Raw genomic sequence first — 13162 nt, forward strand, 5'->3', positions numbered from 1 at the left:
GAATTCCCCTGCGGTCAGCTACCAGAGGCTACAGAGGAGGGACAAGGCTCTGATCCAGACAGCAAAAGTGCAGCGAAGCCAAGGGGAGGAATGGAGGGGAGGAGGAGAAAGAGGCGGAAGGGTGGGAGGAAAGGAGGGAATAGAGCCATGAGAGGGATGAAGGAGAAGGAGGGCGTTTATGGGAGGGAGGGAGAGAGAGAGGAAGAGAGAGAGAGAGAAAGAGAGAGAGGGGGAGAGAGAGAGGAAGAGAGAGAGAAAGAGAGAGGGAGAGAGGGAGAGAGAGAGAGAGAGACAGAGAAAGAGAGGGATGAAGGAGAAGGAGGGCGTTTATGGCAGAGAGAGAGAGAGAGAGAGACAGGAAGAGATAGGGAGATGGGTTGAAAGAGAGAGAGATATAACAAGGTAGAGAGATAGGGGGGGGGGAGATAAAAACAGTTGAAGGGAGGGACACCTCCCTGAGGTTGGCATCCGGCTCCTGTCTGATGTCATTCTTTAACAGCTTGAGGAGTGACCCAATATTTCCAGACAAGCGCTCCAACGAGCGACAGCAGTACATATTTATTGGCCTCCCCCAAAATAACTTATATATTCTTGTGAAAAAGTACCATACTGGTGTACTAGAGCGCTAGTCTTCGCCCATTACGTTTGCACTCCTCCACTTTGTCTTACTTGCTGAAGCAGCTTATCTAGAAACCTACATGAGGGAACTGAACCTCCCATCAGAATTGAACCTTGTGCATCCAACCATGGACCACAACTTCTAACACTCCCTTATTGGCAGTGATGATAGGTCTTGATTTGCACAAAAGACCAAATGTTCCTTCTCTCTCTCTTACCAATAACCCCGATCCCCACTTACTGGAGCCCAGCGTTACAGTACTGTAACACAGTCTTTTACAGCAGTCAGAGACCATCTGTTGCATGTGCCAACAGAACTCTCTGCAGAGCACATGTCCGAAGAGGCGTCGCAAAGCGCACCTTCTGTAATGTACAACACATTTGGAATGCCAGGCATTCTCCATGGGATCTATATATCCTCGGGACATGCAGCGAGAACATTGGAGCCAGATGTGATGGATGTGCCACACCTCCACCTGCCAAGCCCTTCCAGAACATTCTGCGATCCATCCATGCCACCGTCCCTCCGTTTAGGGCCGTATTTACCTTGTGGAAGCTTCCATGGAAGATCCTCTTCACAGGGTCGCTGTCAAACGTGACCCTCTGGATCTCACCACGCGTGTCCTTGTTATAGAACGATACTGTTTGGCTTCCAGCTGGGAAGTGAGGAAAGACACAAAGAGGGAGAGAGATTGAGAGTGGCGGGGTCCAGACACTTCTCTCCCACATTGCATAAATACTTGCTGTCGTGCGAGATCTAAAGTAGAAACAGGACTTGCGTCTTCGCTGTTCGTGTCTGTTTGTGTGTCTGTTTGTGTGTGCGTGCTGGTGGTATGTGTGTGTGTGGAGGGGGGGGGGGTGGTGCACATGGAGAGGGCCCAAGTAGTTATGCTTTGTGAAAGCTGCTCCACAAAACACAGGCAGGGCAACGAGGCGTTGTGAGGCCCCCAGCTGAAGCTAGTTGAAGGCAGGATGCCGGGGCTGGAGGAGGGACTGTGGTTACACTGATGAAGGCCAAAGCAGACCCTCCAGGGCTCTGGATCCTGTTAGGGGGCTATTCACTTGAAATTATGTCTGCACAAAAGGTGCACAGCTGCTTGACATGACTTCTAACCCCGCTCGCCACCCCCCCCCCCCCCCCGCATACAGTACAGTGTCTACCGATTAAAATGACATTTTTAGCTACACATGGACTCCCACACACACATAAACAGAGGAGTATGCCTCACGATTGATGGTGACACCGGTCTCGGGTTTATGGTCCTTGCTCGACACCTGCCAGATGTCGAAGGCCTCGGTGGGCGTGTCCGGCAGCAGGCGGAACATCATGATGATGGTGTAGGAGTGAGGTAGTCCGTCTGGGTGGATCTCCCTGTTCCGACGGCACAACCAACCCCCCCCCCACACACACACAGAATAAGTCAGGTGGAACCTCCGCAAGGCCTGCGCCCTGTCTCGATCTGCCGGTTCCTCTCCCAAAACGTAACTCACGACAGGACATCGTAAATCCATTGACCTACTTTGAAGGGGAGAGCGTCTCTTTGCGAAACATAGCAGAGCAAGACCTTTCTTGTTAACTGCTCCACGGCTCCCCATATGAAACCAGCAATGGGCGATGTTAAAGCTCTGCCTTTATGCACTGTGTCAACTACCCCACAGGGACTCTTTCGGGAGTGCGTTTAGGATTGAGTCAATCCCCAACTTCTATGCACCTGACATCGCTGACCTTCTGAACAACAGGGGCTCTAATGAGCGCTTTGCCGCAACACACACCTGCTCAGCCCTGTGGCACCCAGGCACCAGAGCAGTAAAAATGCTGCAGTCATATCGAGAAACCGAGACCATTTTCAGTCATTTTTTCACGAGACATGTGAACCCCAGCTGCCATGGTTTCATGTCGGGGGTATATCCTTGTAAAACCATGAACATTTCAGACAGTAACCCAATTTAAAAGTAAATATACAGAAATAAACTAATCATGCTTGTCTAAGTTGGGCTGGCAATTGATGTCGTTCAGCACAGTTGCCTGAGGATATTTTAACGACTGTCATTAAGCATGAATTTACAGTAGGTTTAGACAGGGCTTATTCTGCAATTAAACAGACCTTCACTCTATTACCACCCAACAGCAAAGCAGAGACAGGCTTTTCACATATGAAAATGAACGTCATCTTGTAAGTATCAGCAAGCAGACAATTTATTACTCTAAAAAAGAAGAAGAGAAAAAGCAGCTCTGGCTAGCTAAACTAGCTTGGTCAGAGCCTCGCACACTTATATTCCATTTCATAAATTATATCAGTTTCATTCATTAGAGGTTGATCCCATAGTTTGTGACAGCGGTTGGGAAAGCCTTTTGGCTGAGGTGATTTCAATCCTCAGAGTTCCAGACTGCTGATTAAATTAAAAAGAAAATGTAAGCGAAGATATTGTTCTGGTTAATCAGGCCTTTAACATGAAAAGATGGACCGGGGCCCAAGGCAAAAGCACACGGCATAGCGCCACCATTTCAAATACAGCAGATGCTGCCGCGTCACAGACTAAAACCATTGACCGGAGCTCTGTGCTGATTATCGGTCGACCGCCAGATTGCACAGTCCCCTGTGCTTGACTCGGTTTGAAAACATTGAAAAATGGATGTCTCCTAAAGCAATTGGAACATCTCATTGAGAATGAACGTGGACACACTGACCCATCTTTTAGCTTTGGGGTTTAGACTTACGTTGTGGGCTGGTTGAGGAAAGCGTTCTTGTGGAGTCTGTAGGCCGTGTAGCTGTTGAAAGAGCCAGGCTCCATGGACACTCCCTGGATAAAGCCATAGGTCTTCTCTGTCAGGTTAAACGCCTCCAGCATTCTGAAGCCTGCGCGCACATGATCAAACACAGGGTCAGACACCTGATGCTTCCAACGTTGACAGACAGTATGCACTGCGGCTGGTCCCACGGTTGAATCTGGCAAGAGTTCTTACCTGGCGATGTGAATCCATTCAGGTAAATCAATGGACAAGCTACGGAACAATAAATAACAGATGTTAGAAAATACAACAAAACAAAGTCTTAAAGGTTATGAAGACATATGTTTCAGTAAAAGAAATCATCAAAAAAGACGCTTTTAGAGTTCTAAAGAGATATGTCTCTTGGTGAGAGAGCGAGAGCGCGTAAAAAATGCACATACTCGATGTTGCGGTTTCGCAGATGAAAGTCACCAGGTTGTCCTGGATGGTGGCGAAGGCGTCAAAGTCATCCACCACGAAGATGTGTCTGTCACTTGGCTTGCTGCCAATGTTCTGCAGTTCGGCGTAATCCACATCAGCCACTCCGACCACAAACACGCTGTACCCTGGGGGGAAGAACACACGGCCCGCGGAACGGACGCGTCAGTGACAGCTGCTCGGATGCACATCCCATTAGCCGAACGATGTCATCTCCTGCAGAGAGACGGGAGGAACGGAGCGTTTGACGGACAGGTCGGCGTGGTTGGGCTTACCGGCGTGCTGCAGCTTGGCGGCGTTCTTCTTCACCTCGTCTTGGGAGCGGCCGTCCGTGATGGCGACGACCACCTTAGGAACGTTCCTTCTCATGCCGTTGTTCGGGGCGAACACCCTCTCATGGACGTGCTTCAGGGCGACACCTGATTGACGACAACGAAAACCCAGTCAAGCGACGGCACTGGATGCGCGACAGGTGAATTTCGAGACGCAATCATTCAGTGCGAGAGCTGAATTCAGAGTTTCGATTGGCTCACCTGTTTTGGTGTTTCCTCCTTTGTAGCGAATGAGCTGCAGCGCAGCGAGGGCGTTGCCCTTGTCCTGGTAGGAGTTCAGCCTGAACTCTGTCTGAGAGTCATCACTGTACTGCACAAATGACACCTGTTTCCAAAGTCAAGGACACCAGCATTACAAGGAGTTATGGTGTGATTTAACAGTGCACCACCTCTGTCGAGGCAGATCTAGGACTAAAACGAACAATCCTCCAAGTCATTAACCACTATTTTCCCGGACCACGGACCTGCATTCCTGAGGGCCCGATGACATCGAAAGCTCCAATCATGCTGAAGACGAACTGCACCACCTTGCTGAAGCTCTCGTCACCGATGCTCCACGAGCCGTCGATGACGAACACCACGTCTGCCTTGGCACCTTTGCACACTGAAGCAGGAAAACATACCAGTGAACCGCTGTGCACCCCCCCCCCCCCCCCCCAAACCGGAGCCCCAACACCGAGACCAACACACTGAATGGCTCTTCGTAATTAGGGTTGGCATCCTCGCAAATAAAAAGGTCTGCCAGATGACATCATTGAGCTATACATAGCAATTATCGGGTTTAATTGATCACACTTTTTTGGTGGAAATACTAAGAAAACGAGGAACATTTGGTCACCAGAAGGACTGGAAAAGAACTGCCTTTAATGACTTTCTGTAGTACAAAAAGAAGTTGGTAAAATGATGGATAATGTCTGCCTTATGTGCTCGCCGCACGCTTTGAGCTCTCTCCTCCATTCTTTCCTCTTTATTCGAGGTCCATAAACAAGTTTAGCAGACAGACAGTTACGTTTCCTTTCTTAACACCTATGTCAGTATTGCATAAAAAGTGCTCCCACTGAACTGAACTTTTTCAGACTTTTAGCCAAATGTGTAGTTTATTGGAACTCTTTTGGATTATGGTGCCGGACTTCGTAAATTAAGACCCATTTACATGTCAGATTGCAGCTGTGAAACTCGGTCTGCTAAAAGGTGTTAGAGGGCATTTAGCAGACGCTTTCATCCAAAGCGACACACAATTAGGGTCAGAAAAATAATCAAGGGTCAAAAAGTGCACAGCTCCAACAGTCAATGTGCTCTGGTTTCGACCGGCGTGTTGGAGACAGTACTGGTGACGTTGGTCCTTACCAGCCCATCCTGGGGGGATGGTGGGAGGAGGAGGAGGAGTTGGTGGGGTAGTTGGGGACGGGGTAGGCTGGACCACTGAGGGGGGAAGAAGAGAGACCGGAAAAAGTCACCCTCGAGTACATCCGTGCACCTTAACTCATTCTCAGCAGCTCTTTGTCATGCCTTGATCCAAAAGCACACTCACGTGTTCTCTCCTTGATGCTGACCCCGGGGCCCTCCAGGTTGGGAGTCTGGACGAAGACGGCGGCGCTGTAAAGGGCGTCGGGCGAGAGGCCCTCGAAGCAGTAGTGGCTCTGGGCTGCGGTGATGGTGATCTCCTGCTGGCCCTTGCTGGAGGCTAGACAAGGACACAGAATTGGGGAAGTTCACGTGTGAGCTGAGAGCTCGGGGCAGAATGTAAACATGTCTGCTGCTCCGGAGATTTGTCAGTCTTTCACCGTCGTAACGCCATGCAGCTGGACACTTACAGACTTCTAGCTAAGAGACTCCTGGAAAAAGAGATCCAGGACGTGCAGAATATCTTGCTGTGCACGTAACTGAATTTGAAATGTTTGGGGAAAATGTTGAGATTTTCCAAATGTGGCTCTTCTTGTCAGGCTTACCACAACAACCACGACTGTGGCCTTATATGGTTGACTCATCTCTCCATCTTCTTCTTCTGAGTTGGCCTGTATATCATTTGACTTAGCTTTGTTAGCATTCTAATTCCTGAGGAATGTCGGTGAGGACAGCAAACCACAGTTTGAATTCCTCTTGGAGAACAAACATTTTACTTATTACTTATTGTTGACTTCAAAGCGCTGTCTGCTCTTGAAAAGGTTTGCCTACAGTCCTCCCAAACCCCTGTGATTATTTATCTACTGGGATAGTTTTTCCACAGCAGCTGTCTTCTCACACAAGCAAGAGCCTACTTCACTTGGCAACCTGTCACCGCCCGGATGAGTAATAATGACAAGCACAGACAGTATTTAAATACTCCGATAATGCCTCCTGTTTTTTCACGGGCTCCCCAGAGCCAGTGTGCCAATATGAAACAGATGGATTCAAAGCCTCGCGGTAGTTAGGAGGATGTAATCTTTTCAGACAGAGACACAATTAAAAGCTTGGTGGTCGAAACGCTTTCAACAACATCCAGCTCACGCATCCTGCTTCGAAGTGTAAACACGGGGAGGGGAAGGGTTTGGGATAAACAGCGCAGCGGATCGTCTCTGACAGGAACGTGCCAGAAGAAGTAGAGGGGCCAGTAGCTGGATCCTGCACAGGTAGCCACTGTGGTTCGTCAAGACGGAGAGACCCTCAGTGGAACGGACTCGAAGGTGGGAGACGGGGACTCACCGAGCAGAGGGTTGAGCTTGATCCTGTAGGACGTAGCAGCCCGGTGGGGATTCCACTTGATGCAGAACTTGTCGAAGCCCACGTCGTACGTCTCCAGGTTGGTCACGTTGAGGTAGACTGCGGGGGGAAGGGGGGGGGGGGGCGAGAGAGCGCGGAGAGAGACCGCGTCAGACTGGAGCGGACGAAGCGCGCGAGACAGAGGAGACGCGCTTCCGCTCGTTCGGATACGTACGTGTCGTGCCCTGTCCGATGAGAGCCCCGCTCGTGCCGCCCGTGTACTGGGCCGTCACCTTGACGTCGTAGGGGGTGCCTGGGAGCAGGTTCTGCAGGGTGTAGGACGTCACGTCGCCCACAAACACGTCCAGGCTCTCGTCCTTATCTGCAAAGTCAACCAACGCAAATTACGCTTTTCAATAGGGCTCCTATAAATGCACTGTGGTTGAGCTATATTACATGAATAATTATAAACATGCCTCTAAAATAGGAAAACGATAAAAAAAAAACGAAGAAACGATGAGAGATTCAGCTTGACGGAGCTAGTCAGAGGAGGATGTTTCAGGGTTCGAGACAATCCTGTACAGTGGTAGACACATGGCCTGGTGTTAGCGACAGGACATCTCCAAACCTGCGGGCTGGTAGGACAGCCTGTATCCGAGCACGGGCGCCGGCACGGCGTCCCAGGCCACGCGGAAGCGGGTGTACCACTCGTCCGAGACGCGCAGGTTCCTGGGATCCAGCAGGCCCACTGGAACCAAGGTCGGAGTAAAACACACGTCAACACACAATCAGTCACGCTAATTAGCCGGTAATGACATGTAGGGGCATGACCCCTGTTTCCAGGCCTCACACACCCCCTCCCCCCCACCCCCCCCCCTTCCCCCCCCTCCCACCCCCATAGTGAAAGTAGGCATCAGCCGTCGCCTCAGTCGGCTCGTGTGCTTTTGCTGCCGTGGCTGTTTCTCCTCCTGCCTGTGTTTATCAAGGCTATTATGAGTAATGCAAAATGTTTCGATTGGGTTTATTTTTCCACGGTCTTGCGGAGGGAGCCGGGCACTGTGGGTAGCTGCGGTAGCTCCAGGCTCCTTGGTTGGAAGGAGGCCAGCTAAAAACCGCCTGGCAACAGGAGCTGCACTCTCCCAGCCAAGAAATAAAGTTTCTTTTGTTTGTGTAACTCAGACTAATGTTCGCCAGTCACAGAGCTCTGCCGCTCCTTCTACCGTGTTTTCCCAATCCTCCAAACTCTTCAAAACAAATTTGGGTTTGGTTGGCTCAATTATTCATACTGTATGTCTATTGTGAGCTTTTCCCCCCCCCCCCCCATTGTGCAGACTGCCATTGTTCGTTCCAGCTAGCTTAGCCTGGGAAATGTCTCCAAAGGAGAGTATCGTACACTAGAAACGAACTGGTCTGGTCCAAAACGTTTGATTACCTGTGTGTCCGTTTCCATTCAGCGAACCGCCCGGGCCCTCAGCGTAGATGGCCTCCACAGTGATGTTGTAGGGGGTGTCTGGGAGCAGATTCGGGAGCAAGGCGTTGTTCCTGTTCCCGGGGACGAAGGTCTGTGTGACAAAGCACCAAAGAGAGCTCCCCTCGGTCATTAAGTATCACATGCAAACACACAAAGGAAGAAGTGATGACGGAAGCTACTTGCTAATGCTAGCTCCCAGAGTAGTGAATCATCCCTCAGAGGACAATGAGGATCGGTTAAAAGGATGCTTGGTGACCCCACACACAGAGTTATAGCCTCGGTGGGTGACCATGTGTCCAAACGTCAACACGGAGCCATGCCTTCATTTTTCTCTCTTAAGTAGTCTACTCTAAGTCTTCGTGCCCAAGCTCCTTGCTCTGGTGAAAGACAACAGCTGGCCTTCCGCGACTGTTGGTGAAACACGGTGTTTACGACCATTCATAATGCAACACCGTCTCAGAGGCTCTAACTGAGACATGAATTAATCTCACAACTCAGACAAGAATGACAACACATTAAGATCTCAGGATGACTTCATTCAAGATCTTGGCTGGAACGCCACATTGAACATGAGAGCTGATATGAGAGTTAACATTGATACGTCTGATTACTTGTTGCCCGTGGGAGGTCAATGTTTTTGCTACTTGCAATCTTTTTTTGCAATTGTTCTCGATAACATAAACATGAAAGTTTTTCAATAGAGCATATTTGACATCTTTTGTAAAGAAGAGACAGGTTGAGCTTTGCTCCCTTGTGCTCCACAAATAATGTGAATATTACAAAACCTCAGTCATACAGAAATGTCAGCATGTTTAGTACCTTGTTTTGTAAATGCAAACATAGGAACCCTTCAAACTATGTAACCTATCCATCGAAGGGTGTTTTTGTGATGTCTTACAACAGACAATCAGGTGGTGTACTCACAAACTCAGTGATGGGGTCTCCCGTCATGGGGGCGTAGCCTATCTTATACTGCTGCACGGGGCCCTCTGCGTGGTCCCAGCCGATGGTCAGGGTGCTGGTGGTGGCATCGAACACACGCAGGTTCCGAGGGCCACCACGGGGCACTGCGACACACACACAGACGCCACACCGCCCCCCATTAGTTACCCACACACACACCTCTACTGCAGTGGACATGCTGGAGCTAAGAGCCGGGGGGGCACGCTGGTCTGTGTACTGCGTGGGTCGGAGGGTGAAAACCAAGCAGGCACATGATCCAATGGGGACACTCACGGGTCTTGCCGCTGTCTTTCACCGGGTGCCCCTCCCCGTCCGAGTACAGAGCCAGCACGCTGACGGAATAGGGGGTGTCCGGAATGAGCAAGTCCAAGAATGCGTTGTTGATGTTCCCAGGAACCAGGACCTTTTGAGAGGGGTCACGGGGGGGGGGGGGGGGGGGGGTCATAAACATCACCAAAACAACCCGAGAGAATCTCCCTATTCAAATGAACCCTCTGTGGATTACACACCAATCTGGAACTACTAATGTATATAATGAGCTCACTGTTACTCTTTACCGGTGTCATTTTTGATGCATGGGGTTGCCGAAAAAACAACGAAATACTAACAAAGCCTTAGGAGGTTAAATGTTAAACAAAGTCATCCGTTATGGGGGACTGGTAAACAGTTAGTGCTACGATGCGGCTGTTATTACAGAACACACTTTCGGCTTTAATCTCAATGCGGTGTCTAACAACAGCGGGGATTACAGTGTCCGTAACACCACAATCAGCACGACACCCAGCCCCTATTACTTATTGAGGGAGTCATTACATCATGGTAAATACAGCTGCCTCCGGACCCTTCTATCAGGCTTGTTTCCAGACTGAACTGGCCGTGTCGCGACCAAAGGAGCCATGGAGAGGCCATGCAGGTGTAGGACACGTGTATTAAAACAGCCTGCCGTTCTCAAACGGAACGATCCTACATCGAAATGGAATGTGTAATCTTTGGAGTGGGCCCCATTATCCTTTATCTGAGGCCGCGGGACTTCAAACACATCTGACTTTCATCGAGGCTTCCCACAGATGTGCTCGGACATATTTCCCGCCCTTTGGTGCGAAATGGGGCATCCAGAAATAGTCATCTCGAGACAGAAAGTCTTTATTTTTGGGGGTGAATCGACACTGACCCTTCTGGACTACGACGTAACAGACGACTACCACAGGAAACCTTCCGAGATGGAGCCTTCAGAGGAACGCTCCCTCCATTTTGCTGCGTGACTTTCCCGTGAGTGGAGGAAGGAGACTGTACACGACCCCCCTCCCCCCCTCACTCTTGTTCTCCAGCCCCCCGGGGGCTCAAGTTGTGTAATGACAGGCCCCATTTCACAGCGGAGAAAGTGACTTACAGACTCGGCGGGTTTGGCTCCTGTCAGGGGGGCGTAGATGACCCGGTACTGCTGCACCTGCCCCGAGGCGGGCTCCCAGCGCACGTTCAGGCTGTTGGGGGTGGGGTTGTACACCTGGATGTTCTTGGGCGGCGTGCGTGGAACTGCAGGGTCAAGGAGGGTAGGAGAAAGTCAGAGGGGAAAGTGCAAGTGCTACGTACAGCTTCCACTCGACTTAGCCGGGGGGGGAGGGGTCGCAACACAAAGCAGAGACAACTGTGGAATTCACTCCGGGCACACGCAGCTCAAAATGAGAGGGAAGATGCCACTCGAGGAAGGTCAAGGGTAGACGTCCGCTGAGGTGTCTTTCAGCGGGAAACAGCTCAGTAAAAACCAGAAAAGGTACTCACAACTGCTGAGGGAAGCAAAGTGTCCTGTGGCAATGCCATTTTTCTTTTTTTTTATAGCATCTGTGTGGAGAGAAGCTGCACCGTTTTGGGTTTAGGCAAAAGCCTCTTAACTTCCTTTTTAAACTGAAACAGATGTGCATATTCCTCTGGCATTCAGCATGTGTGCTCCATAAAGATAGATGTAGTAGGTAGCATGAGGCTTAGCCACCTTTTTCATAAGAGAAAAAAGCTACAAAGTCTATTTTATCTAAACGAGAAGGAGACTTACTCTATACTATAAACGCCCGCATGTTTCAGAGCCCTAGACTGTATGACGTGTCTTCGGGGAGATCGGTCAGCCATAAATATACGTGCTCATCTGGTCCAGCATCACCACAGGACTTCAGATAACAATGCCAGTAAACGAGTGTCTTAATACAGATGAAATGACAAGGAACTAGTAAGCTCACATAAAAATGTCCCTCCAAACCTTTTCACAGCGTTGCACATAACTGGAACTTTCGATGGAATCATTATGCACCCTCAGCTCTGTAATACTGACATGCTCTGCTGGAATCACAACGTTCCAATTAACTTCCCTGAGATGGATTCTGCTGACTGGGCATGGCAAGCCGTTTGAGCACAAAGAAAACCGTGGCACACAACAGGGTATTACACCACCCTGACACGGGGCAACCAGCTATCCTCTTGGCTGTGTTAAGTCTATCTGGTTTAGGCATTTGATTTGAAGCCTGTTCAATTCTACAGTTGTTTGAGGTTAACCTGAGGGACACTTCCCACAAGGCTGTTTGCGACTTGAGATAGGACTTCAAACTCCAGAGGAAAAAAACATCAAAGACGAAAACATGAAAACATTGAGGGGAGGATTTGAGTCAGAGGCAGCTGTCCAAAAACTTACGGGTCTTTCCGTTATCAGACTGGCGCAGGCCTTCTCCCTCAGGGTAGACCGGTACCACGGTGACCGTGTAGGGCGTGTTCGACAACAGATTCCTCAAGATGGTGCTAGTAGTGCCCCCAGACACTTGTTCCTGTGACCGGACAGGAACGACACATTACTGGACACAGGATGTGCCGACGTGACCAGGTTATAATGAACGGTACAGTGCAGCCGGAGGAGAAGCGACCACAGCGACAGTCTTACCATTTCCTCCGCGCCGCCAGAGGACACCACGTAGAAGAGGCGGTACTGGCGCACGTTCCCCTCGGCGGGCTCCCAGCGCACCTTCAGGGAGCTGGTGGTGGGGTCGGTCACCTTCAGGTTCTTCACCCCGCCCAAGGCCTCTGCCGGGACGAAACGGGAGAGGAGATGAGCTCAGCGAGGAGGTCGTTCAGTGACAGGGAAACACTGAGAGGAGTCACTGTAGAGCTCCGTGCGTTCCGAATGCTGATTCGCCACTTACTCGTCTTTCCGTTTTCCGACTGGCGTTTTCCTTCCAAGTCCGCATACACGGGGACAACCGTCACCTTGTACTCTGTGTCTGGCTGCAGGTTCCTCAGAACGGTGTTGGTGGACATCCCAGAGACTTGGGTCTGGGAGAAAAGAGTTAACCCAATACACAGCATTATAATTCATTTATGATCTACCAGATCCCTGACGACATGCCCGTGTGCAGGCATGTACATTAGTGGATTGTAAATGTCAATGTGTTTTAGGTGTTAGCATAGGCCTAGGTTTAGGGGTGGACAGTAGGGATATGTACCTCCTCCCTACCAGTGGCAAGAGACCAGATCACCAGTAATTAGAGGCAGGGGTATTGCTAGCATGTAAGGTAATGAAATCATGTTTTCTGTCCCCCATCAACGTTCAAACCAAACCCACGCCCTTCGGGTGTTCGGTTTTGAACTCTGCCGTGAATGAGTCCCTCGGGAGTGCCAAAAATCTATTGAACTGCGCCGGACAGAGACTGAGGCGTACCGTCAACTCCGCTCCGCCTGCAGCAGGGACGTAGAGGACGTTGTACTGCCTGACGTCCCCCTCGGCGGGCTCCCAGCGCACTCTCAGGGAGTTGGTGGTGGGGTCGGTCACCTGCAGGTTCTTCACTCCACCCAGCGGCTCTGAAAAAAAGCCCCGATTACATCACTCTCTCGCCCCCCCCTCTCCCAAACGAGCCT

General features: G+C 50.4%; 1 protein-coding gene across 1 annotated transcript in view; it reads right to left on the bottom strand.

The window, feature by feature from the left end:
- The window catches only part of col12a1b (collagen, type XII, alpha 1b), a 59593-nt gene that overhangs the window by 11265 nt on the left and 35166 nt on the right, over positions 1 to 13162 (bottom strand). The window contains exons 43-63 of the mRNA XM_067241012.1: positions 12966 to 13105; positions 12451 to 12580; positions 12192 to 12331; positions 11949 to 12078; positions 10662 to 10804; positions 9545 to 9674; positions 9233 to 9375; positions 8270 to 8399; positions 7466 to 7585; positions 7073 to 7219; positions 6841 to 6957; positions 5690 to 5842; positions 5506 to 5580; positions 4623 to 4762; positions 4360 to 4483; positions 4102 to 4245; positions 3790 to 3954; positions 3584 to 3622; positions 3338 to 3476; positions 1848 to 1990; positions 1165 to 1274 (exon numbers count right to left, since the gene is read on the bottom strand). Of these exons, the coding sequence (XP_067097113.1) occupies positions 1165 to 1274; positions 1848 to 1990; positions 3338 to 3476; positions 3584 to 3622; positions 3790 to 3954; positions 4102 to 4245; positions 4360 to 4483; positions 4623 to 4762; positions 5506 to 5580; positions 5690 to 5842; positions 6841 to 6957; positions 7073 to 7219; positions 7466 to 7585; positions 8270 to 8399; positions 9233 to 9375; positions 9545 to 9674; positions 10662 to 10804; positions 11949 to 12078; positions 12192 to 12331; positions 12451 to 12580; positions 12966 to 13105 (2702 nt within the window). The remainder of the gene's footprint in view (positions 1 to 1164; positions 1275 to 1847; positions 1991 to 3337; positions 3477 to 3583; positions 3623 to 3789; positions 3955 to 4101; positions 4246 to 4359; positions 4484 to 4622; positions 4763 to 5505; positions 5581 to 5689; positions 5843 to 6840; positions 6958 to 7072; positions 7220 to 7465; positions 7586 to 8269; positions 8400 to 9232; positions 9376 to 9544; positions 9675 to 10661; positions 10805 to 11948; positions 12079 to 12191; positions 12332 to 12450; positions 12581 to 12965; positions 13106 to 13162) is intronic.

Source organism: Osmerus mordax, chromosome 8 (genome assembly GCF_038355195.1).
Source record: "Osmerus mordax isolate fOsmMor3 chromosome 8, fOsmMor3.pri, whole genome shotgun sequence".
Lineage (NCBI taxonomy): Eukaryota > Metazoa > Chordata > Actinopteri > Osmeriformes > Osmeridae > Osmerus > Osmerus mordax.